Genomic DNA, 27,522 nt, shown 5'->3' with positions numbered 1-27,522 from the left:
TTGAGCGCAATGCCCAACATCAGGGTGCATTATTCATGTGTTATTTGCTGATCAGAAATGGAACTAACCAATTCTGGACTGATCTGGATGAGTGAGGAGTGAAGAACATTCCATCACACTTCTGTTGTGCTTTATAGAGGGTAGACAGGTTTTGGGAAGTCAGGAAATTAGTTACTTGCCATATACGTAGTTCTAAACCTCTGACCTTGGAGCCACAAAATATGTGACTGGTGTCAAAATGATGGACTATGGACTTTGAATTTTAACACCTGATTTAAACAGCTGGGACTTCATGGACTCAAATGGTTTTAAAAAATGACCAAATACGCTGAATTAAAATAATCACAGGCATCACCATCACCATATAGGTCTGCCAAGTTTCATTGTACCAATGTGTATTAGGCAACTGAGCCTGAGCAGTAATAATTATATTTCCCCCAACACAATCAAAATAATCAACTGCCTTCCCTGGGAGAAATCAAATGGTCCTCATCTCCTATTTCTTTTTCACCATCATAAAATCTTTCACATATTGAAGATGAAATCTGGATATAAAGAACTCCAGCACACAGAATATGCAAACAAGCTGCTACTTTGAAAGGTGTATCGTAGAGCTTAGGGTGATTACAGAAAAGGAAAAGAACAATTAATTAGGTGAAAACCTGCTTCAATTCGGGTAGGAATGAATTTTGGTCAAATAGAGTCAAAATATAGCAGGAGAAACAGTAGTTGAACAAAGGGCTACTCTCAAAGAAGAGATGCTTTGGGCATAGCCAATGAAAACTTTCTTGAATGGGGAAGTTGGGGATAACAAATCCAGTCCCTGGATGACATATAAGGTAGAAATTCCGATAAACAAGAAAAAATGTGCTTAACAGATATCCAGGAGAAAATACGATTGAAAAAAAAAGCATTTCAAAAGGCACCTGGATGGGTATATGAATAGGAAGGGTTTACAGGGATACTGGCTAAATGCTGCTAAATGGTAGAGATTTATTCAGAATATCTGGTCGGCATGGACGAGTTGGACCAAAGGGTCTGTTTCCGTACTGTATATCTCTATGACTCTAAGTTCTCTCTGTGGCAGAAGCAGACATGATAGACTTTGACTATCAAACTAAAACAGGCTGGAGAAGACACCTTCTCTACCTCTCAAGAAGAAAAGCCAAGTCACAAGACTGGAAGTAAAGATTAGGAAAGCAGCACTTTAAAGTTAACTGCACCATCTCTACTGCTGACAACCAACAAACTAACTATCTCAGGTTAGAATCTTCTTCCTCAAGGACACCTTCAGGTACGTAAATTGTACATCATTTTGTCTTTATTTTTATCTGATTTTTAACTTTATACTTTCTTGTGGATGTCTCACCGTCTGTGCGTATGACTGCCTGAAGGCCATATGCTTGACAACATGTCTCAGGGTTAGCAAGTGATAAACTTGCTACTTTAACTCAAAATAGCCATGTCATAGAGATGTACAGCACTGAACCAGACCATACGGTCCAACCCATCCATGCCAACCAGATATCCCAACCCAACCTCGTCCCATCTGCCAGCACCCGGCCCATATGCCTCCTAACCCTTCCTATTCATATACCCAACCAAATGCCTCTTAATGTTGCAATTTTACCAGCCTCCACCACTTCCTCTGGCAGCTCATTCCATACACTTATCACCCTCTGTGTGATTCAGCAAATACAGCAATTACAATGAAAAGAATACTTAACAACATCTTATTTGGAGAAGGGTACAACTGTAAGCTAAAAAAAGAATTTGAACCTTTTGCAGACCAACTAGGCTGGTTGCAAATAGGGCGCTAATTCACCCTGCCTCACTTGCTTGTAACACTAGTCAAGTTATATTTTGATGCCATCATTGGATAGAAATTTGGAAGGAAACCAGAACCAAAGTTTTCATTTGCAAAATTCTCAAATATTTCAATATGGTTATATAATGGATCAAAACTAATAGCTGTTCAAATGCATTCTATTAAAATTTATTGCCACAATTCTTAGTTTATTTATAATCAGAAGCGTTCACCTCCTGTTATCTTTATAGTCACAAGTACAAATATTAGTTGTCATGTTTTGTTGGAAGAAGGGAAGATTTTTCTGAAGATTGAAAGTGGAGAAATAATCACCAATACACTAATGTACATAAAATGTAACTATGTAATTCGATTCTAAGAAAACTGCAAATTGGCTTTCTTAATAAAAACTTCTGCTTAATAATAATCATCTACGCCATTGTTTTACCATAACTGAACAAATCAACTTCAATTTTTATATGGAATTACAAGAATTTTTGTGATTTTACTAGTGCTTTGGAGATTACCCACTGCAATTATGTCCTTTTATCTACATCAACTGGAACTCATTGACTTTGATCATTTGAAGCCTACCAAAGCAATATCTTCGAGTGGGGATTACAAACTTAAGATAAGTACGTTAAATCATAAATTACAAAATGGCAAAGAAAACCTTTATCAGGCTTAATACTTGGCTCTGACAGTTTTGAATATATTTAATTTCCAAATGTATATTATTGACAGAAGAAGCAACTAAACTGTGTTCTACCAGGCTCCCAGCTCCTGACCTCGTTACAACCTTTGTTCAAACATGAAAATAAGACCCAATCTTCAGAGGTGAGGTGAGAGTGACAGCCCTTGACATCAAGGCTGCATTCAACTGAGTGTGGCATCAAGGAACCCTAGCAAAACTGGATTCAAGAGAATCATGGGGCAAACTCTCTGCTAGATGAAGTCACACCTGACACATAGGAAGACAGTTGTAGTTGTTGGAAGTCAGTCATCTCAGCTATAGGATAATCCTGCAAGAGTTCCTCAGGGTAGTGTCCAAGGCCCAACCACCTTCAGCTCAATGACGTTCGCTCCATCATAGGTCAGCAAAATGGATGTTTACCAATGATTGCACAATGTTCAGCACATTCACGACTCCTCAGATACTGAAGCATTCCATGTTCAAATACACCATGATTTGGACAATATCCACGCTTGGGCAGACAAGTAGTAAGTAACATTTTCACCACACAAATGCCAAGCAATGACTATCTCCAATGAGAGAGAATCTCATCACCGCCCCTTGACATTGAATAGTATCACTGAATCCCCCACTACCAACATCCTTGGGGTTTCCATTGACCAGAAACTCAACTGGACTCTTCCCATATTCACAATGGCTACAAGAGTTGGTCAGAGTCTAGGAGTACTGTAGTGAGTAAATCATCTCCTGAGTCTGTAAACCCTGTCCACCATCTATAAGGCATAAGTGAGGAGTATGTGGAATTCTCCCCACTTGCCTGGATAAGTGCTGCTCCAACAACACTCAAGAAGCTTGACACCATCCAAGACAAAGCAGCCTGCTTAATTGAGACCACATCCACAATCAATGCTCAGGGGCAGCAATGTGTACCATCTACAAGATGCACTGCAGAAATTCACAAAAAGTCCTCAGAAAGCACCTTCCAAACTCACGACCACTCCCATCTAGAAGGACAAGGGCAACAGATGCATGGGAACCACTGCAAGCTCCTCGCCAAGCCACTCACCATTCTGACTTGGAAATATATCTCTGTTTCTTCCATGTTGCTGGGTCAAAATCCTGGAATTCACTCCTTAAGGATGCTGAGGGTCCACCTACAGCAGATGGATTGCAGTGGTTGAAGGCGGCAGCTAACCATCACCTTCTCAATGGCAACTAAGGATGGGCAATAAAAAGTATGGCCAGCTAGAGATGTCCACATCTCACAAATGAATAAAATAACCTAAGCTGTGCATGCTGCAATAAGTCTGTACCTGCATGAAAGCACACATGACAAATTTTCAATTAATCTGTACTTTAAAAAAAATCACATCTCAATTAATAATCTGGAAGTCTGCTGAATGACAGTGATTGAACAAATCAAGTTCCATTTTTATGAATTTTTACCAACATTTGTAGATAGCATTTCAGGACCCTACTCAATAATAATTTGGCTAATTGCTTTTGATAACTAAGTAAATTAAACTGTGTTTTGAAAATATTGAACCCAATGTAATGAAGTGCTTTTGATGGATTAAATTGAAGGTCGCTGCAGACTGAGATTGAAGACTTCAGTTGATACAATTAAAAGGACTACAGAAATAAATACTTTCTCTAACTTTGCATCTTTGGCCATCCAACATTATCCACAGTTTAAGCCTTTGTGTTGTGTTCCCTAACTTTCTCATCAGAGCATCTACATTTTAAGAGCATTATTAAGTATTTCAGGGATTTACACAACTCCAGTAATTTAAATCTCAAGACTTCAATCATCTCTCTTCTGTGTATGTGATTTATTAAAATAAACATATTTTCTAGGTTCTCTCAAACAAGACTAGTTTAATAAGACAAAATAATCTGAACAAAGTAAGTTAATATCCATCTTGAAATACTGGCATAAAATTAATGTAATTTACCTGATGTGGAGTAGATCTAATTTTCCATTTCGAAGGTTAAAGAAGTAACATTATAGTCAACCAAAATTCACAATTTTTAGTCAATTGTAACTAGGTAACTCTAAGGAAAAGACAAGTGACCTTGTTGTGTGCAACTGGCCAAATATACTATGAATATAGCTGCCAAGCATTTTAGTGTTACACATACCAATGCCATATCACATTTGCCTCAAGTGCAGAGGTAAGCATTCTATTTCAGTTCCTTCTCATACAGCTGAACAAAGTTTTCTCATATACCAGTAGTTTCATAACAGAACTTCAAAGCATTTATTTTAGACACTGTGTTCTAAATTGCAGAAAATTATAAAACTGTTACAACTTAATTCTAAATCAATAAGTTATGTAATTTTTCCTCAATGAAGTAAATGCAAGATTTACCTGTATTGCAAGACAAAAAGAATTAAACGCTGAACAGTCCCCTTCAGGTTTAAAAGAAAAGCAACCTGTTCTCCGATCAATAACTCATTCTAGGTGACTTTTTTCCAGTTGAGCAGCCTTTGATTTAAAACAACTGATTCATTGAATAGTCAGGACCTCAAAGGTATATAGTGTAATACCATTTAAAAGATTAAGCCAGCAGCAAAGAATTTTAGTTTTGGAATCAAACAATAAATCTCAGTTTGATTTTTGTTCATGAAATGGATGTATATATGGACTTTTGAAAGGCATTTGTTAAATTACCATATACAATTATAGAATCGTATAGCACAGAAGGAGGCCATTTGAGTCATTAAGTCAGTACTGGCTCTTTCAAATTATTTAGTCACAGTCCCCTGTTCTTTCCCCATATCCTTTCAATTTTCATCTCATACAGGCTTATCTGGAAAGTAGAAGCATGTAGGATGAAAGAGGCAGTAGTAATTTGGGTACATAATTGGCCAACAGTTAAACAGCACAGAGTTATGATCAAATGAAAGTATTTTTGCTTGGAAAGAAGGATGCAGTATGATCTCTGTGGGACCATTATTTTTCTTGTTATATATAAATAACCTAGACTTGGGAATAGGAGTTATATTTTAACACTTCCAGATAAAAGACTTAGATGTAAAAGTCTTCTGTCTACAAGGCATAAGGCTGTTGAAGCACATTTCTGTAGCTCACTGCATGTCACTTGCCTGAAGCCAGAGACTGCTGTTCGGAGAGTGTCGATCTGGAAACTCTCTTACCCTTACTACTGGCCACTTGTGAATTTGATGCCTACCAGTTGATTATCCATATGTTCCACCAAGTTATGTATACTCCTTCCATGGCCATGAAGTTCTGCAATGGGACTCAAATACAGAACATTGTGTTACAAAGCCTCCTTCCACAGGGTTTTTAGGAATGTAATATCCAATGAGTAAGATTGTAGCAAACTTCAGCAGGACATAGAAAAAAAGTAATGAAATGGGCAGATTGATGGAAAATGCAAGGTGATACACTTTGAGATGAACCAATATGAAGAGGCTGCATTGTATGGAGGAGCACAGGACACACATTCACAAATTTTTGAAGGTAACAGAATATGTTGATAAGGCAATTAAGAAACTTAACAGAATATACAATATAAAACATCACAGTACAATGTGGACGTCACCAGTTTCCTCATTTCCCCTTTCCCCACCTTACCCCAGTTCCAACCTTCCAGCTCAGCACTGGCCTCTATTCCTGATGAAGGGCTTTTGCCCGAAATGTCGATTTTCCTGCTCCTCAGATGCTGCCTGACCTGCTGTGCTTTTCCAGCGCCACTCTAATCTAGACTCTGGTTTCCAGCATCTGCAGTATTCACTTTTGCCTACCTTAAAACTATGACCCCTCCTGGCAGTCAATCCTGCCCTGGGGAAAAGTCTCTGGCTATGGACACTACCCATGCCTCTCATTACCATGTACACCTCGATCAGGTCACCTCTCTTCCTTCGTATCTCCAGAGAGAAAAGTCCGAGCTTAGTCAACCTCTCTTCGTAAGACAAACCCTCCAATCCAGGCAGCATCCTGGTAAACCTTCTTTGCACCCTCTCCAAAGCCTCTGCATCTTTCCTATAATAGGGTGACCAGAACTGGACACAATATTCCAAGTGTGGTCTCACCAGAGTTTTGTAGAGCTGCATCAAATTCTCACGGCTCTTAAACTTGATCCCCCTGTTAATGAAAGCCAAAACGCCATATGCTTTCTTAACAACCCTATCCACCTGGGATGCAACTTTGAGGGATCTGTGTACTTGAACACCAAGATTCCGCTGTTCCTCCACACTGCCAAGAATCCTGTCTTTAAACCTATATTCAGCATTCAAGTTCAACCTTCCAAAATGCATCACTTCACATTTATAGAGGTTGAACTCCATCTGCCATTTCTCAGCCCAGCTCTACATCCTGTCAATGTCATGCTGCAGCCTGCAACAGCCCTCGATAAAATCAACAGCACCTTCAACATTTATTATTGGCAAATTTAGTAACCCACCTTTCAAGCTCCTCATCCAAGTCATTTATAAAACTACAAAGAACAGCGGACCAAGAGCAGAGCCCTGCGGGACACCACTCACCTCTGACCTCCAGGCAGAATACTTTGCATCTATAACCACTCTCTGCCTTCTGTCAGCCAATCAATTCTGAATCCAGATAGCCAAATCTCCCGGTATCCCCTACCTCCTGACTTTATGAATGAGCCTATCATGGGGAACCTTATCAAATGCCTTGCTGAAGTCCACATACACCACATCCACTGCCCGACATTTGTCAATCTGTTTCGTCACCCCCTCAAAGAACTCAATAAGAATTGTGAGGTGTGACCTCCTCCTCACTAAGCCATGCTGACCACTTTTAATCACACTATGCTTTTCCAAATAGTCATAAATCCTATTCCTCAGAATTCTTTCCAAAACCTTGCTGACCACAGACATAAGACTGACTGGTCTGTAATTGCCAGGGATTTCCCTATTACCCTTCTTGAAAAGAGAGACAACATTCGCCTCTCTCCAATCCTCCGGTACGACTCCTGTGGAGAGTGAAGAAGCAAAGATCTTCGCCAGTGGCTTAGCAACCTCCTTTCTCACTCCCCGGAGCAACCTAGGGTAAATCTGATCTGGTCCTGGGGACTTATCAATCTTAATGTTTGCCAAAACTTCCAGCACATCAACTTCCTCAATCACGATTTGTTCAAGCCTGTTTCCCGGCTCCTTCATTCACAAAAAGGTCCCTTTCCTTAGTGAAAACTGAACAAAAGATTAATTTAGGGCTTCCCCTATCTGCTCAGACTCCATGCACAAGTTCCCTATGCTATCCCTGATCCCTACCTTCTCCCTGATCATTCTCTTATTTCTCACGTATGAGTATGAACCTTTGGGTTCTCCCTAATCCTTCCTGCCAAGCCTTTCTCGTGCCCCCTCCTGGCTGTCCTCAGTCCATTTCTGAGCTCCTTTCTAGTAAGCCTGTAATCCTCTAAAGCTGAGCTAGATCCTTGCTTTCTCCACCTTACATAAGCTGCCTTCTTCTTTTTGACGAGAAGCTCCTCTGTTCTCATCATCCAAGGCACGTAATGTTACCCCTTCTTACCTGTCTCAGAGGAACAAATTTGTGCATCACTCGCAACAACTGCTCCTTAAACAGTCTCCACATGTCTGCTGTGCCATTTCTGTGGAACAATTGCTCCCAGTCTGTGTTTCCCAACTCCTGTCTAGTAGCGTCATAATTTTCTTTTCCCCAATTAAATATCTTCCCATGGTAGCTCCTCCTTTCTCTCTCCATGGTCATGGTAAATGTGAGGCAGTTGTGGTCACTGTCACCAAAGTGTTCTCCCACCGCAAGATCTGATACCTGTCCTGGCTCATTGCCGAGCACCAAATCCAAAATGGCCTCGCCCCTCGTTTTTTTTTGTAACCAGGGCATTCAACAAAAAAAAAAGAGAAATACTGCAAACCTTTATAAATCCTCATCTGGAGTACGATATACAGTTCTGGGCCACATTTTAAGAATATAAAAGCTCTAGAAATACAAATTAGGGAGGTTTACTAGAATGGTATCAAAAATAAGGGAAATCAATTCCACGAGAAGATTGGTGAAGCTGAGAATGTTGTCCTTAGAGTAGAGATGGTAACAGAGGTGTTCAAAATTATAAACACTTTATGAACGGGAAAAAAAAAATGTTTCTTCTGACAAGGGGATTTAAAACTGAAGGCCACAGATTAAAAATAATTACAAAAGAACTCAAGGGGGACCCAGGATGAATTTCTTCAGAAAGGGTTTTTTAAAATTCTTTTAACAATATGAGGGTGTCGCTGGCTAGGCAACATTTATTGTCCAACCCTAATTGACCAGAGGACAGTTAAGAGTCAACCACATTGCTGTGGATCTGGGCTCACATGTAGGCCAGAACAGGTAAGGATGGCAGTTTCATTCCCTGAAGAACATTAGTGAATCAGTTGGGTTTTTCTGACAATTAGAGTCAAAGAGATGTACAGCACAGAAACTGAGCCTTCAGTCCAATTTGTCCATGCTGACCAGATATCCAATCCCAATCTAGTCCCACCTGCCAGCTGGCCCATATCCCTCCAAACCCTTTCTACTCATATGCCCATCCAGACGTCTTTTAAATGCTGCAATTGTACCAGCCTCCACCACTTCCTCTGACAGCTCATTCCACACATGCACCATCCTCTGCATGAAAAGGTTGCCCCTTAGGCCTCTTTTATATCTTTCCCCTCTCACCCTAAACCTACACCCTCTAGTTCTGGACTCTCCCACCCCAGGGTAAAGACTTTGTCTATTTACCCTGTCCATACCCGTCATGATTTTATAAACCTTTGGAATTATGAGCAAAATGCTGGAATGTGGGATTAAATTGGAAAGCTCTTTGCATTGGGAAAGGAGATTAAGAGGTGAAAAGATATAGTCTAGTCACTGTGCGTGAGCAGTATCACAAATAAAGCACAGAGATATCAATTGTTTGTTATCTCCAGCAAAACTTGAATACATTTTTACCATGATTCCAAACAAACCAGGAGAATGTTCTGCTGGGTGTACAATTCTTAGTTAACACTTACAGATCAAAAGGAACATTTTCCTTGTTAAAACACTTTTTGTTTTACTGAACAGTCTGATAGCTTGCTGATTACATAGACTGAAACAAAACTTCACACTGAAGATGAGCACTTCAATGAGAAATACAGCTGACAGATCAGAAAGTATGAGTTAGTTAAATATAAATGTTACCATAGAATTCAAGCATTACATTTTAATGTATTGGTCTTATCAAAAGAAAAAGCTGGACACAGCTTCTAGAAGGTCAAACATTAAAACTAATGTATAGTCTTATAATTTCTTATTCTGCATTTATAGAAATCAATACGTATAAACATGTTTTGTCAGCTTAATATTGTTTCCATTGACAAAACTCAATCTAACTTTTTAAGGCCACTCTTAGTGTTATTACTTTATAAGTTGAAGGAGGAACAATGTCCATCAATAAAACTCTGAAAAATAAAGAAATTTACTTGAAAATGAGAGACAGGGTTTCTGGCACTGCACCAAGGCTTGTCCTAAAACATCTGTTAAAGCTGTATATGGTTTGAGAGTCCTAGAGTCACAGAGATATACAGCATGTAAACATACCCAGGGTCCAACTCATCCATGCCGACTAGATATCCTAAACTGGTCCAGTCCCATTACCAGCATTTGGCCCATATCCCTTTAAACACTTCCTATTTATGTTAACTATCCAGATGCCTTTTAAATATTGTAATTGTACCCACTTCCACCACTTCCTCTGGCAGCTCATTCCATACATGCACAACCCTCTGTGTGAAAAATTGCTCCTTAAGTTCCTTTTGAAAACTTTCTACTCTCACCTTAAACCTATGCTGTCTAGTTTTTGACTCCCTGACCCTGGGGAAAAGCTCTTGGCTATCTACTCTATCCATGCCCCTCATCATTTCATAAATCTCTATAAAGTCACCCCTCAGCCTCCGACACTCCAGGGGAAAACGCCCCAACCTAAACAGCCGCTCCCTATAGCTCAAATCATCTAATCCAGCAACATCCTCGGAAGTCTTTTCTGAACCCCTTTCAAGTTTCACAACATCTTTCTTATAGCAGGGAGACCAGAACTGAACACAATATTCTAAAAGTGGCCTAACCAACATCATGTATTGCTGCAACATGATATTCCAACTCTTATACTCAATGCACTGACCAATGAAGGCAAGCTTGCCAAACGTCTTCTTCATTAACCTGTCTACCTGTGACTCCACTTTCAAGGAATTATGCACTTGCACTCCAAGGTGTCTTTGTTCACCAACACTCCCCAGGATCTTATCATTAAGTGTCTAAGTCCTGTCTGACAGCCCTACCAAAATGCAGCACCTCACACTTATCTAAATTAAACTCCATCTGAACTCCTTGGTCCATTGGCCCATCTGATCAAGGTCTCATTGTACTCTGAGATAATCTCTTCATATCCACGACACCACCAAATTTGGTGTTATCTGCAAACTTATTGACCACACCTCCTACATCCACATCCAATTCATTTACATAAATGACAAAAAGCAGTGGACTCATCACCCTTGTGGCAACTACTGGTCACAGGCCTTCTGTCCAAAAACATCCTTCCACCACCATCCTCTGTCTCATACCTTCAAACCGATTTTGTATCCAAATGGCTAGCTCCTCTGGATTCCATGTGATCTAACCTTGCTATCCAGTCTACCAAGTGGAACCTTGTTGAATGCCTTGCTGAGGTCCATATAGACAGCGTCTACTGTTCTGCAATCATCAATCTTCTTTGTCACTTCTTCAAAAAACTCAATCAAGTTAATAAAATGTGATTTTCCATGTACAGAGTGTGTTGACTTTCCCAAATCCATCCTTGCTTTTCTAAATGCATGCAAATCCTTGCCTGCAGAATCCCCTCCAACAACTTACCCACACCCCACTGACATCAGCCTGACGGGTTAATTATTCCCTGGCTTTTCCTCCCATTTTTCTTGAATAATGTCACTACGTTAGTCAACCTCTAGTCTTCTGGCATCTCACCTGTGGCAATCGATGGTACAAATATCACAGCAAGAGGTTCAGCAATCTCTTCCCACAAAGTTCTGGGATATACCTGATCAAGTCCCGGGGATTTATCCACCTTTATGCATTTTGAGACAAACAGCATTTCCTCTTCTGTAATATGGAAACTTTTCAAGATATCACTATTTATTTAGGAGCAAATTATTGTAGATGCTGGAATCTGTACTGAAAACAAAAAATGAGCTCTGAACAGTCATCTAGACTTGAAATGGTAGCTTGCTCTCTCTCCATGGATGCTGCCTGACTTGCTGTGATTTCCAGTATTTTTTGTTTTCACTGTTTATTTCCCATATTCCCTAGCTTCCTGAAGCACAATATCCTTCTGCACAATAAATACTGATACAAAGTACTCATTTAACATCTCACCAATTTCGTGCGGTTCCACATAAGGCGGCCTTGTTAAGGGGCCCTATTCTTTCCCTAGTTACTTTTTTCCCCTTAATGTATTTGTAGAATCTCTTTTACTCTGCCAAATTGTAATTTGTGTTGGCCATATTAAAGACATCCAGTTGTTTTGAGCTATAATGGTTTAACTAAATGGGTAATATTCTGAAATGCAAACTTTCACTTTTGAACTTGACTACAAACATCAGGAAAGCCAACTAGGTAACTTATCCCAGTGAAGAAGTCCCAGGTTTCAAATTCCACAGAAAACCTAGACAAACTGCATCACTTGAAACCATGCCAGAGAAAACGTGGCTAAATACTCTCCAAATGGAACATGAGCACCAACTAAATTGTACCTGTGACTATCCACCATTAACTGAGTTTCTGGCTTGAGTCACCTATTCTTAGTGGCATCATAACGAATCACATTGTGTAGGCGAAGCTATTGAATGGATTGTTAACCTCGACATCCAGGTATAAATTGCTTTCCCAGTCTTTAAAAAACATCCCGCCAAGAGACTATTCTGCTCACGACTCTCTTTACAACCGATACATCTCCAACCTTCCCACTGAGAACGTAGGGCGCTTCCTAAAATCTAAAGAACAAAGCTGGATCAGACTTTTTACCTTTTCCGAACCGAATACTTTGCGAACATTGCACCCGCCTGCTTTAAGTAGGGCAAAGTGTTGGTTAGCTCCTGAAAGTAAGATTTGGGCAGCTGCATGCAAGCTGTGTGGTTCCGATTCCAGGCTGCTGACTGGAAGGAGTCATCTTTATTGATCAATGAAATATCACCCAGTCGACATATATCAAGTTTACTGCTTAGCCCCGTTTGCACCACTCGCGGTATGAAATTGATACATTACGATTCGATGCATTTATTCAAACCCCACCATCACACAGATGTTGGCACAATACTCTGAAATGTAACATTGTCTACGCTGTTTATTAAACAATGCCGGTTTAAATATTGCTTTGCAAATCCAGGCCTATACTCGTTCACTCAAACAAATGAGACCAGTCTGTGTTCCCTACCTTTCGAAAATCAGTCGAATCATAAAAATGCAGAAAGCCAGAGGAAAGGCCAGGTAGAGGTCTTCCGCCTGCGGGAAAGTGGCTTCGTCCGTGCTTTTCAGGTCTGCCCATGTTACGTTGTGGGGCAGCCAAAACCTCTCGTTCCAGAACCAGGCTAGGATACCTGCCATGTTCAGTGTTTGGTGTGTACGACTGGGGACGATTGAATGGCTTGTGGCTGCAGCTGCTGAACACTGCCTGGACTGCTCTTGATTTTCTCTCTCTCTCTCTGCTTGATGCACTTGGCCTGACTGGGTCGGTCGGACAGACTACAGATTTCCTCTCCCTTTTTTCTCTCTCGTCTCTCCCTCTCTCTCTCACACACACATTGTGTCGCCTACCTCCAATGGGAAGTGTCACACACCATCCACTCCACACCAAGTGATTGGCTCCCACAACTGTCGCACACTATTCAGCACAGCAAAAAGGAAAGTCTACCTACGGGTGAAAGTCAATGCACCATGTTACAGATGATTAAAGCAGATCGTTCTGAGTAATAAATGATAACAAAATGTGATCTTCCAGTTCACGATTTATGCATGACTGACAGCGATAAAGATGGATAAATATATTAGTCACAGCCCAAGATTATTATATTCAGAATCGCCTAATAATTTTGCCATAACAATTATTGTCGAATCTTGCTCACTAGAATGAATAATACCAGGAGCAATATTGTAAAAAAGTAATTTTTTAAAAAATGCGGCGAAACATTCTCTTCTAATAAAAAAAAATTCTGATCACTTTCCCATTTATTGTTCCAAAGTTAATATTTTAGGAGTATATTTTGGTCATTTTGGCTCATCCAAAGTCTGACTATATTTTTGAAAATGCATATGTTTAGAGGGATCAATTAGTTATATTTTCTTTGGTGTAATGTAGTTTGAGGTTTAATCTACTTCCTGCATATTTCTGTTAATCGGCTTGCTAGATCTTCCCTGCAGTGCAGATGTGACTGCATTTCAAAACAAGAGTTGGCTGTGAAAAAGAAAGATTTGCATTTATATGGCACCATTCATAATTCAGGCAATCCCAAAGCACAGCTGATGAAGTACTGTGGTAATGTTGGAAATGCAGCAAAAGGGCTCTGCAAACAGCAATGAGATATCGACAAAATAATCTGTTTCATATCGGTCAGAACACCTGGAAGAACCCCGTTTTCTTTCAAAATAAGAGGAAGTGATAGTTTACATCCACCTGAAATGGTACATCAAGTCTCGGTTTAACGTTTTATTGTATTCGAGAGAGGTCAGCTCATTGCTGAGCGGCATTGCCAGTCTAAATGTTTTCTCAGGTCTTCGGAATGAACCTTGAACCTACAACCTTTTGATTCTGAGTTGAGAGTGCTGCCTGTGAACCTGCAGCCATTGAGCCATGACTGCAACTTTGACTAACGAAGCATTTTCGGATATACTGAGAGCATGAAAGTACTCTACTAATACAATCAAATTCTGTTCATAAAATATAGGAAAAGTTCAGCTGGATTCACTGATAACTTTTTTTTATATTTTCATTAGCATTAAAAAAGTGAATAATTAGCATTCATATTTGACAATTACCTGTTCACTGGTCTAATTGCATTACTGTAAAGTTGCTGTAGATGAGAAAAAAAATCAAGTTACTGTGAAAGGGATTTTCATAACTTTGCACTTCTTTTCACTAACCACCCTTAAAACTGTGCAGCCAAAACTTTTTGGTGCAGAGCTTCATATGGTCATGTGATTTTAAAAATCTGTCAAAAAAAAGATTGCCAATTGTTTCAATGTCCTTGTTCAGTAGGAATCTTACAAAAGTTGGTGGATTATCTGCTGACGTAGCTCACTCAATGCTGACCACCTGAAGTAGCAAGTGGGTAGTATGCTAAAACAAAATCAAATAAGCAGATAAACAGTTGCTGAACTTAAATCACTGAGTCAGTTTTTCTCTCAACAGGTGTTTTTAGACCTGTTGTGTTTCTCTGGAACTCTCCGTTTTTGTTTCAAATGAATGGTTAGAGTCATACAGCATGGAAACTGACCCTTCGGTTCAATGTGTCCATGCCGACTAAGCTTCCCAAACTAATCTAGCCCCATTTGCCTGTATTTGGCCCATGTTCATTTACACCTTTTCTAATCATGTATCTGTCCAAATGCCTTTCAAATGTTGTAACTGTAACCTGGATCTGGTAGTTCATTTCACATATGAACCACTCTCTGTGTGAAAAGCTGCCCCTCAGGTCCCTTTTGAATCTTAACCTTAAGATAATGCCATCTAGTTTTGAATTCCCCTATCCTGCGGAAGAAAAAGCACCTTTGCTATTTACCTTATCTATGCTCCCTGTAATTTTATAAACCTCTATAAGGTCACCCCTCAAATTCCACACTCTAGGGAAAAAGAAGTCCCAGACTATCCAGCCTCTCCTTATAACTCAAACCCTCTGGTCACAGTAACATCCTTGTAAAACATTTCTGCACCCTTTCCAATTTAATAATACCCTTCCTATAGCAGGGTGCGCAGAACTATTTGCAGTTCTCTAAAATGGCCTCACCAATGTGCTGCTCAGCTGCAACCTGACATTCCAAACCCTAGACTCAGTGGTCTGACCTAAAGTTCATTCTCTAAGATTATGGTCAAAAGTTGAAATCAGTGTTGAGCCCAAAGAATGTAGCAAACCCAATCAAAAGATAAGATGATTGCATTAAGCTTGCTTTGCTGGACCACTATAATAGATAGGTTAGTAGGTGGAGAATTCAATTGTGACATATTGTGAATCTTCACCTTTGTCAATCTCACCACTGAACATGACACAACTAATCATTCCTTTTTTTATTGTTATGACCACGGACAACCCTGGATCATCTGTGGACGTATCAATCTTTGATTATAACATATGATTTTTATTTAATGGCACATAATCGAAAAATCACTGCAGTTGTAAATACAGTGGCTGTCTCAAGCAAGACACTCTGGAATGCCACACCTAATGAGGTATCAAAAAAGCTTCAAAAGGAGAATTACAAATTGAATTTGTAATAAAACATAGAACATAAAACAATACAGCGCAGAACAGGCCCTTCGGCCCTCAATGTTGCACCAACCTGTGAACTATTCTAAGCTCATTCCCCTCCACTATCCCATCATCATCCATGTGCTTATCCAAGGATTGTTTAAACCTCCCTAATGTGGCTGAGTTAACTATATTGACAGGCAGGGCATGTCACACCCTTACCATTCTCTGAGTAAAGAACCTGCCTCTGACGTCTGTCTTAAATCTGTCCCCCCTCAATTTGTAGTTATGTCCCCTTGTACAAGCTGACATCATCATACAAGGAAAAAGACTTTCACTGTCTACCCTATCTAATCTTCTGATCATCTTCTATGTCTCTATCAAATCCCCTCTTAGCCTTCTTCTTTCCAATGAGAACTGACCCAAGTCTCTCAGCCTTTCCTCATAAGACATTCCCTCCAGACCAGGCAACATCCTTGTAAATCTCTTCCGCACCTTTTCCAGTGCTTCCACATCCCTCCTTTAATGGGGTAACCAGAACTGTACACAATATTGCAAGTGGAGCCACACTAGCGTTTTGCATAGTTGCAGCATGGCATTGCAGCTCCGGAACTAAATCCCTCTACCAATGAAACCTAATACAGCGTATGCCTTCTTAACAGCACTATCAACCTGGGTGGCAACTTTCAGGGATCTAGGTATTTGGACTCTAAGATCCCTTTGCACATCCACACTACCAACAATCTTTCCATTGACCCAGTACTCTGCCTTCCTGTTATTCTTCCCAAAAGGAATCACCTCACATTTAGCTGCATTGAACTCCATTTGCCACCTCTCAGCCCAATTTTGCAGTTTATCCAAGTCCCCCTGCAACCTGAAACATTCTTCCATAATGTCCACTACTCCACCGACTTTAGTGTCATCTGCAAACTTAGTAACCCATCCACCTATACCTGCGTCTAAGTCATTTATTAAAATGACAAACAGCAGTAGTCCCAAAACAGATCCTTGTGGCACACCACTAGTAACTGGACTCCAGGCTGAATATTTTCTATCAACCACCACTCGCTGCCTTCTTTCAGAAAGCCAGTTTCTAATCCAAACTGCTAAATCACCCTCAATCCAATGCCTCTGCATTTTCTCCAACAACCTACCATATGGAACCTTATCAAAGGCTTTACTGAAGTCCATGTACACCATGTCAACCGCCCTATCCTTATCTACATGCTTGGTCACCTTCTCAAAAAACTCAATGAGGTTTGTGAGATATGACCTGCCCTTGACAAAACCATGTTGACTATCTGAAATCAAATCTTCTGGGAGTCTCTCTCTCTCTCTCCTGCACTGTCCTCACCATGGGCTTCCTTCATCTGCTCTTCTCCCTTTTAAACTGCTGTTGCTTTGACTTTTTTTTCCCAAAGTTCCAAAACAATACAATAACAAATAAAACAGTAATTGCTGCTCCTGGAATTCGAGGAAATCACCTCCAACATCTAAAATACCTCAAAAAAAGGAGCAGCTCTTCCAGCCAAAAAATTTTCCCGTCCTCCATCTTGGATTACCCAGAAGACCTTATAGAGATTTACAAAATTATGAGGGGCATGGATAGGATAAATAGGCAAAGTCGTTTTCCTGGGGTTGGGAAGTCCAGAACTAGAGAGCATAGGTTTAGCGTGAGAGGGGAAAGATATAAAAGAGACCTAAGGGGCAACTTTTTCACGCAGAGGGTGATATGTAAGTATGGAATGAGCTGCCTGAGGATGTGGTGGAGGCTGGTACAATTGCTACATTTAAGAGGCATTTGGATGGATATATGAATAGGAAGGGTTTGGAGGGATATGGGCCGGGTGCTGGCAGGTGGGACTAGATTGGGTTAGGATATCTGGTCGGCATGGACGGGTTGGACTGAAGCGTCTGTTTCCGTGCTGTACATCTCTATGACTCTATGACTCTCAGACTGTGATGGCTAAAAAGTCTGTTGAGAAATGTATTTGCCTTTTCTGCCCTTTGAAGAACACAAAGGAAAATGTCTTGAAAGTAAATTTCAACTTTGGTCTGTATGTTACTGACACTTCCTTAACACCTTTCCGCTCCACCCTCCCCACTGACCTACCACAATCAACCCCCCACCTGCACGCACCTATCGCCTTCCCATCTATCTTCCCCCAAGCCCCACCCCACCCCCACCCCACCCCACCCCACCCTCCTATTTATCTCTCAGCCCCCTTTTAGGCCTGGCTAAGGGAAAAAGTGCAAAAAGGCAAGGCAAAGCAAAGCAGGAATGTTATAAACATCCAAATAGGTTCAAGTCTGTAAGAGAGCAAGCTGGAATATCTGAGATTAACCCTGGTCCAATCGATGGGATGGGTTAGATTAGGATAAGAGTTAGGGGTAAGCAAAGTGTCCTTGTATCATCATTCCAATGAGCTGTGCCAGTGAGCTCCAAAGTGCAGCACTAAAGTGCAGACTGTAAATGGATTGGAGCTGTGCCAATAGGGTTTGTACCTGTTAGATGCCAAAAGATCTGAGGGTATGACCTGCAAGTCCTTATTGCCCATGAAGTGTGCCTTGACATGCTGGTGCCTGGTTTCCAGGATAGAGGTCTGGAGGAGGAAGTGGTGAGCTGGAGTTGCCAGTTACTTGCTCTAGCTTTCATGTTGGGAAATTTCATGTTGGGAAATTTTGTCTGGTTTCAATCCAGCTGGCAGGAGAATAGGAAACTAGAATAAAGTGGAGAGATTTAAGTAGCAGTGAGGGTGATAATGAGTGGTAATCCATCCTAATAATCTTTTGATCCTTAAGTGTGTGAATCCTATTTTTTTGTTCAAAACCATGTTGGAAAATGGGACATTTTCAAAAGGGTCCTTGCTGGTCTTCTCATCTGATTTTTCCAATTTTCTTGCTAGGTGCCTGTTGTTCAGGAGCTGAGAAGAATCTATCAATATCATTTTTCTATTATTTAGCCTCTGGAGTCTGCCAAGGATCTGCTCTTCGTTTTTTTTTTCATTTACATGCTTCCATCCGTAGATATCATCTATAAATGTGGGATAGAATTTCTCTCTCCTTGTGAGGTGTGACAATGATGAGAAAGATTGGAAAATGTGAACACAATAAAAATATCAGAATCACATCCATCACATGTATCTCCACAGTCTGAAACCTTGAGTTCTTGATTGCTTTCTTAGCATTCACTTTGTGCTTGCTTGGAGCCTGCCAATTTCTGTACATTTCATATGCATTCTTAACATGCATTGACTGACTTCACCATTTACCTACACACTACTAATCAATGTGGATCGCTTTGCTTTTTATTGCGCAAGGAGAAGCAGGTATCTTGTGTTAGTGGTGAGCATTGAAAAATCAAAGGCACTTGTTAGTGTCACTGTGCAACGCCATGCTTTGTTAACACCACACAGACAACATGTGCCAACACTTTATGCAAAAAGCACACTGCACATGTTTCAAGCAAATGGTCAAGTATAAAATTTAAAGACGAATAGTCCTTAGTTGTGTGAAGAGGTAGGTATGGTCACTCAAGGGCTATCACCTTGGACAGCATAGTGGGGTCAGTGGTTAGCACTGCTGTCTGGGTTCAATTCCACCTTCAGGCAACTGTCTATGTGGAGTTTGTATGTTCTCCCTATGTCTGGATGGATTTCCTCTGGTAGCTTAGGTTTCTTCCCACAGTTCAAAGATGTGCAGATTAGGTGGATTGGCCATGCTAAATTGCCAGTAGTGTCCAGAGATGTTTAGACTCGGTGGATTAGCCATAGGAAATACAGGGTTATAGAGTTGGTGGGGGGGGGGGGTTCTCCATGGTATGCTCTTTGGAGGGTCGGTGTGGACTTGGTGGGCGTAATGACCTGTTTCCGCACTGTAGGGATTTTATGATTCTAAGACCTCAGGCAGTCAAAGGACTTACCCAATACCAGGCTAGGAGCAGTCAGATGTTTGACTCTTCAGAGTCCAGAGTCCAAGTCCTTGGAATCTGGGATTGAGCCACAGTCAGTCTTGCAGGTCAAATGTTACCTGATTACACATGGGTCAGTTGGGGTGCTGTGAAGAGATCAGTCCAGCGTGTGGGCTAATTTTTCCAGCAATGAGACAAGGACAGGATTGAATTTGGTGCAGATGAATAGAAGAGCAGTTTGCGGTGATTCATGAGCTGGGGAAAGGTGAGGTGCCCCAGTGAATGATTAAGAAGTGCAATTTGGAAGGATGCTGTGGGTGAGAGCAGTTGGTAGGGCTTGAAGCATGCAATAGTGGGAGTTGCTCCATAAATATTAGTGTGAGGCATGTGAAGTGGCAGAGTTAAAGTAAGTGGTGGTCTTTCAAGTGTGAAGCAGGAGAGAGAAGATGGTGGCACTTATCTGTGAGAAAAGGTTGCAGAATATCATTGATTGCTGTCTTGTCCAACTGGACTTCCTTTTTCACCTGGGAGACAGCACTAACCCAGGCTACAATTTGACTCCATTGTGATATTCAATGGCAATCTGTAGGATAATGGACTTGCCTCCTCTCCACCATTTCGTTTACCAAGACCTCCAGCTGTGTTTCCACAAAACAAGGAGCACATTTTCTTTTCCTCTGAGCATGTCCTCAATGATCATGGTCAAACACTACAGTGTAATGAGTAATTCTTGACTTACATCTTGGTTTAAAGATGGTGCATGGAGTGTGAAAGCTGGAAGATCCCAACAGTGGTGAGCACTTCTGCTTCTCTGGCTGTGTAATTTTCCATATGAGACACTGAAGAGCCCAGTTGCATAAGTAATTAGGTGAAGAGTGGAAAATCACTTGAGGAAAGTTACTGTGAGCCAGGCAGAAATGGCTTCAAGAATCTAACTCGACAAACACTGAAAAATGGAGTTTTCTGCCTCTGGAGTTAATGACTAGACCCTCCGTACTTCCTTTGGTCATTTTTATGCTGTCAGACATTTTGTTTGACATTAAGTAATGGATAAGTTGATCATCTATTCAGTATAACATCAAGGAAGGTTTCCAAAACAAAAAGAATTTAAAATGCTCATTCTCATTTTCAATTTCCTTTATTGCTCACCCTCCGTTACTTTCTGTTTCAAACATAGATTATGGAACAGAAGAAAGCCATTTAGCCCATTGTCTGCTAACTGTTTACCTACCACACTTTAAACCCTTATTACTCTCTGAACTGTCTTCCAGCCTTATGACCTCTTCTTCATCTTTCAATTTTCACTCTGTCAATTTATGAATTCCTCAATCATTCTTTTTATCATTTGTTAAAGCCTTAAGCTATTTTAATGTGATCATCTGCACTTTTTTCACCAAACTCTCCACCTATTCACAGACTATATTATAATGCCTTTTTAAATATATCTTGTGATAACCTTTCAAAATTATTATCTATGCCTTGGCATTTATTAATTTATTTACATTTCTTCCAGGACAACAGTTTGAGATATTTTATTTATTATACACTAAATAAATGTAAATACATGTTAACCATGCAAACAAGGTTTAACAGTACTTTCCAGGAAAATACCTATTTGATGAGATAATAAATCTTCTCAATGAAAGGATAGCCCTAATATTAAGATGCATTGCTGAAGTTGAATGTGGACTTGTGGACAATAGAATTGGCAGCAGTTGTGTTCAAAGTGAAGGGCAGGTCAATTTTTGCAAGGGATCCTGAAACAGATATCAGCCTTTCTATTTGCCTGTCAAAGAACCTAATGCTTGATTCAGGTACAGGCACTGGACAGACACAACTGTTCAAATATGACAGACAGTAGACTTCTACTGAATGCTTTAGAGACTGTTTTGTACCAGATACTGTGACAGTGAACTTCCACAGAAGTATATTTTAGCAGTTGTATCTTTGAGAAACATACTATCAATCTACAAAAGGGAACTGAACAAACTTGGAAAACAAGAGAGCTTTTAGCTCTCTAAGTACTTTAGTGCCTTCGCATAAAATAATGTCAGAGTTTCTAAATTATTCCAGATGAATTTAATTAAGGAGTGGAACAGGACTGGAGAAATATAGATTTTTGTGTGATATACAAATCAAATTATATGTGGCTTGAGGACCCAAAATCCATTCTCATGTAGCAGAAAAATAAATAACACACAGAGCGAGGTATACAAAACATTAGGTATAAATCAGACAGAAAGACTTTTGTACTCTCGCAGAGATTAAAAAGATCTCTTCCAGTCAATACATCTATGTTGGCTCCCATCAGATGATTTCTGATCTGCTATATGAAGGATTCCCTTTCTTTATTTGAAAATATACATGCCTGCTGTTCCTGTGTTCTTCTGCATTTTTTGACAATACTTTACATAATTTCTTAGCCAGTTCAGTTTATCATCAAGCTATTTTGCTTTTTCATTCAATTCACCTGTTAGGTTCTCAATTTATTTGGTTTCCCCATCCAATTCTTTATTTCCAATCTTCATTTTCTGATGTAATTCACCAACTTCCTTTCATTTGTCTTGTTTTTGTTTTGACTCTGTTCATGTTTCAAGCCATTTATTTACATTTTCCACTTTATTTCCTTATGCTTTTGCTGTGACTTATTTTTTTTTCAGAAAGTGATTTTCCTTTAATGATTCATTAAGGTAATAGATTATTTGTACTTTATCCTTGTCCTTATTTATCCCTGCATTTTTGTATTTACCTGTAAATTTGTTTTGTGTATTTTTCTTCGTTTCAATTGGGCTTGATCCACATTTGCAAAATCTAATTCAGACATTTTAATAAAATGTATCATTTTGCGTTGCTTCATTAATTTGTCTCTCAGTCTTTTACAAAGATCACTTCTGCTAATTCCATGCCCTATATATTTGAAGATATTTGCATTATTATTATTATCATCAGATATGGAGTTCCATTATGTCATAGCTAACTAAATTTAAATAAAATGTTTGCTTTCTAAATTCTTCTTAAATGTAAAACATTTGAATCAATTACTCCGCTTTATTCAAGTTCTCATGCAGGGAGTGGATAATTATTCTTTTTGTCCAATCTATATCATAGAGCCATACAGCACAGAAACAGACCCTTCGGTCCAACTCATCAATGCCAACCAAATATCCTAAATAAAAGTAGTCCTGTTAGCCAGCATTTGGCCTATATCCCTCTAAACCCTTTCATTCAGGTGTCCATCCAGTTGCCTTTCAAATATTGTAATCGTACCAGCCTCTACCACTTCCTCTGGCAGGTCATTCCACACATGCACCAACCTCTGTATGAAAAGGTTGTCCCTTAGATCCCTTTTATATATTTCCCCTCTCATCTTAAACCTATGCCCTCTAGTTTTGGACTCCCCCTACTCTGGGGAAAAGACCTTGTCTATTTACTTTATCCATGCCCTTCATAATTTTATAAAGCTCTATAAGGTCAACCCTCAGCCTCCAACACTCCAGGGAAAATAGCCCCAGCCTATTTGCCCGCTCCCTATAGCTGAAAACCTTGAACCCTGGAAACATCCTTGTAAATATTTTTCAAACATTTTCAAGTTTCACAACATCCTTCCGATAGGAGGGTGACCAGAATTTCATGCAATACTCCAAAAATGGTTGAACTAATATCATGTAAAGCATCAACATGACCTCCCAACTCCTGTACTCAATGCACTGACCAATAAAGGAAAGCATAGCAAAAGCCTTTTTCACTATCCTATCTACCTGTGACTCCATTTTCGAGGAACTATGAACGTGCACTCCAAGGTCTTTTTGTTTAGCAACACTCCCTAGGACCTTACCATTAAGTGTATAAGTCCTGCTAAGATTTGCTTTCCCAAAAAGCAGCACCTCGCATTTATCTGAATTAAACTCCATCTGCCACTCCTCAGCCCATTGGCTCATCTGATCAAAATTTCATTGTAATCTGAGGTAACCTTCTTCGCTGTCCACTACACCTCCAATTTTGGTGTTTCTGCAAACTTACTAACTATACCTCTTAAGCTCGCATCCAAATCATTTATATAAATGACAAAAAGTAGTGGACCCAGCACCGATCCTTGTGCTACTCCACTGGTCACAGGCCTCCAGTCTGAAAAACAACCTGCCACCACCACCCTGTCTTTTATTTTTGAGCCAGTTCTGTATCCAAATGTATTCCATGAGATCTAACCTTCTTAACCAAGTTGAGTAACCTTGTCGAACGCCTTACTGAAGTCTATATAGATCACATCTACTACTCTGCCCTCATCAATCCTATTTGTTACTTCTTCAAAAAACTCAATCAAGTTTGCGCGACATGATTTCCCACGCATAAAGCCATGTTGACTATCCCAAATCAGTCCTTGCCTTTCCAAATACATGTACATCCCGTCCCTCAGGATTCCCTCCAACAACTTGCCCACCATCGACGTCAGACTCACTAGTTTGTAATTCCCTGGCTTGTTCTTACCACCTTTCTCAAAGAGTGGCACCACGTTTGCCAACCTCCAGTCTTCCGGCACCTCACCTGTGACTATCGATGATACAAATATCTCACCAAGGGGCCCAAAAATCTCTTCTCTCGCTTCCTACAGAGTTCTAGGGTACACCTGATGTGCTCCTAGGGCTTTGCCCATCTTTATGCGTTTTAAGATATCCAGCACTTCCATCTCTGGAGTATGGACATTTTCCAGAATGTCACTATTTATTTCCTCAAGTTGTAAATCTTCCATATCCATCTCCACAATAAATGCTGACGCAAAATACTCATTTCGTATCTCACCCATCTCCTGAGGTTCCACACATAGGTGGCCTTGTTGATCTTTAACAGGCCCTCTTCTCTTCCTCCTTACCCTTTTGTCCTTAATGTATTTATAAAATCACTTTGAATTCTTGTTAATCTATTTGCTGAAGCTATTTCATGCCCCCATTTTGCCCTTCTGATTACTCTCTTAAGTACAATCCTATTGCCTTTATATTCTTCTAGGGATTCACTCAATCTCTGCTGTCTATACCTGACATATTTTTCCTTCTTTAGAAAACGTCTAAATTACTCTTTACTGATGTTTTGGCACTAATCAGTTTAAATTGTCTTATAATTTGTGGAAAAGTTTCTTCAATGGCAGCATGTAAAGTTTTGCTGTTTTATTTAAGCTGCTTTATTTGGGTAAAACCTGGATTTTAGATTAGATTCCCCTACAGTGACCCTCCAAAAAGTAACCCACCCAGACCCATTTCCCTCTGACTGGTGCACCTGACACTATGGGCAATTTAGCATGACCAATCCACCTGAGCTGCACATCTTTGGACTGTGGGATGAAACAGGAGCACCTGGAGGAAACCCACGCAGACATGAGGAGAATGTGTAAACTCCACACACACAGTCACCTGAGGCTGGAACCAGACCCAGGTCCCTGATGTTGTGAGACTGTAGTGCTAACCACTAAGCCACTGTGCTGCCCAGGAAGCCAGTAATTACTGAAAATCACTGAGCTCTCTTGTGTTGCCTGTTGAGGTTAGCGGGGAAGAAGATGCATTATTTAGTTCTCATGAGTGAACGGGGAGTCAGTAACCTGTTTAATGAACTGACTGGGAGATGTTGTTCAAGTCCCAAAATAAACTAATGGAAGAGAAAGTTAAACAATAGCAACTTTGACAGCCTGGGTCTCAAAGGCCTTGGGACCATGGTTTCTTGGTCAACCAGGCAACAGAGATCTGCAACATCCTAAATGGAGAAGAGATGCACAGCTCTCCAAATGGATGCAAGAAAGTGGTACTTGGTCAGGGTATCCATCTTACCTGTAGTCTTCTAATGAGTCAATCCTTTGATTGTTGACATGAACCATCCCTCTATCCCATGGAAACAGACAACAATAGCATCCATGATAACAATACAGAGCTTATTCAGAGTAACTAAGTAAAAAAACCAATTAACGAAAAATCAGTTTGGAAGTTCAACATCCTCATGGCAACCCAAATATATAGTAACATAGAGAAGTATGAAACAAAGTATGATGCATCATATAATGATACAGGAATCACTTTATCTCCGACTTTAATTACTTCTGAAAATCTATCATCTTCGATTATAGTTAGATTTAATCCCCACTGGACAAAACTGAAATGACAAGCTTTTGTTTAATTCAATAAAGCAGATGGTAGTAATTTTGACAATGTATTTATGAGTTTTGTCTCCTTATGAAGTTCAGGGCTAACTATGTACATGACGCATGACGTATAAGGAAAAGGCTTACTTTGGGCCAGTCTGGATTTATAGTTCATTCCTTGTTCTGAGGATTTAGTTGATGGTTGTTGGTCCCATCTAGACATCTTGCAAACAGTTGACTTGGCATTCTGAGGTTTAAATGTGCTTTTCACATGTCTAGAAGTCCTATTAAAATGAATAAACTGAAATTGAATGCAAAATAACAATGTTGCATAGACCTCCATGATATCTAGAGATTTAGAGAAGTGAAAACTTTAGGCTAGGGCTGTTGGAAATGCTTACCTGAGTTTCAAATTAAGACACAATTTTCCTCCCATTTCCATCTGTCAAGTTGTCCCTTAATTCTGCAATGTGGTGAACAAGATACAAATCTTATTATGAGATTCAGATTCTTAAGGGGCTTGATAGGGTAAGTGCTGAGAGGAAGTTTCCCCTCACAGGAAAGCCTAGGGCGAAAGACCATATTCTCAGAATTAAAGGGTGCCAATTTAAGACTGGGATCAGGAGGAATTTCTTCTCTTAGATGGTTGAGAATCTTTGGAACTCCTTGTTACACAGATCTGTGAGTGCAGAAACCAGTTTAAGGCTGAGATAGATGGATTTTTGATCAATAGGGGAATCAGAGGTTATGGGGAAAGGGCAGGAAAGTGGATGTGAGGAGTATTGAACCAACAATGATCCTATTGAATGGTAAAGCAGGTTCGAGGGACTGAACAATCTACTCATATTTCTATTTTTTTTATGGTCTTATTGTCTTATGAGCTCAAAATGTGACATCCACTAACCACATTGGTGAAGGACATTAAAAATTGTGAGGTTCCCATGGCTGAACGAGACATTCAGTACTTTACTCCTGCACATTAGGACTTCATTCTTATTTGTTCCCTCTGGACTACACAACGTTTATAAATAGTAACTAAATTGTATTGGGCAAAAATCCTCGACATTGAACAGGATCTATGTACATTGATAACATCAATAATGCATCATGTCAGTCAGATTCATGATGGTAGTGAAAGGAGGCAAAAATATTAGAAATTTAATGTTGAAAGAGTGAATTTCATGCTAAGTACTCAAAAGACCTGATTCTTGGTTGAGGAAAGGTTCATAAATTAAAGTATAAGATTGTATTTCCTGAAGATTACTTTAAAATAGCAGTAAAGGATTTTAATGTAGGAAAGTAGTAGCTTTAATAGTCATGATAGGTGTATGCAAAAATGCTTTACAGATGCAGAAGGAAAGACAAGTAGTAGAAATGGAAAACAAATTGCACATTATATATGTTGGTCCAAATGAGAAAGACATGAGACGAATACACATTCAAGGCAAAAGTAGAATGTCTGAATTTCCATTTCTGTTTCAACTAAAGTCAAAGCTGACAG

General features: G+C 39.9%; 1 protein-coding gene across 3 annotated transcripts in view; it reads right to left on the bottom strand.

Moving 5' to 3' along the window:
• cers6 (ceramide synthase 6) overlaps positions 1-13,414 on the bottom strand; it is a 250,358-nt gene extending 236,944 nt beyond the window's left edge. For 2 of the 3 annotated variants that reach the window (XM_043693925.1, XM_043693926.1), the window contains exon 1: positions 12,966-13,414. In XM_043693925.1, the coding sequence (XP_043549860.1) occupies positions 12,966-13,135 (170 nt within the window). In that variant the 5' untranslated portion in view covers positions 13,136-13,414. The remainder of the gene's footprint in view (positions 1-12,965) is intronic. The other variant, XM_043693927.1, reaches the window with a different exon arrangement.
• Between the last annotated feature and the right edge of the window lie 14,108 nt (positions 13,415-27,522).

Source organism: Chiloscyllium plagiosum, chromosome 7 (assembly GCF_004010195.1).
Source record: "Chiloscyllium plagiosum isolate BGI_BamShark_2017 chromosome 7, ASM401019v2, whole genome shotgun sequence".
Lineage (NCBI taxonomy): Eukaryota > Metazoa > Chordata > Chondrichthyes > Orectolobiformes > Hemiscylliidae > Chiloscyllium > Chiloscyllium plagiosum.
This window is presented reverse-complemented; position numbering and strand designations above follow the sequence as displayed.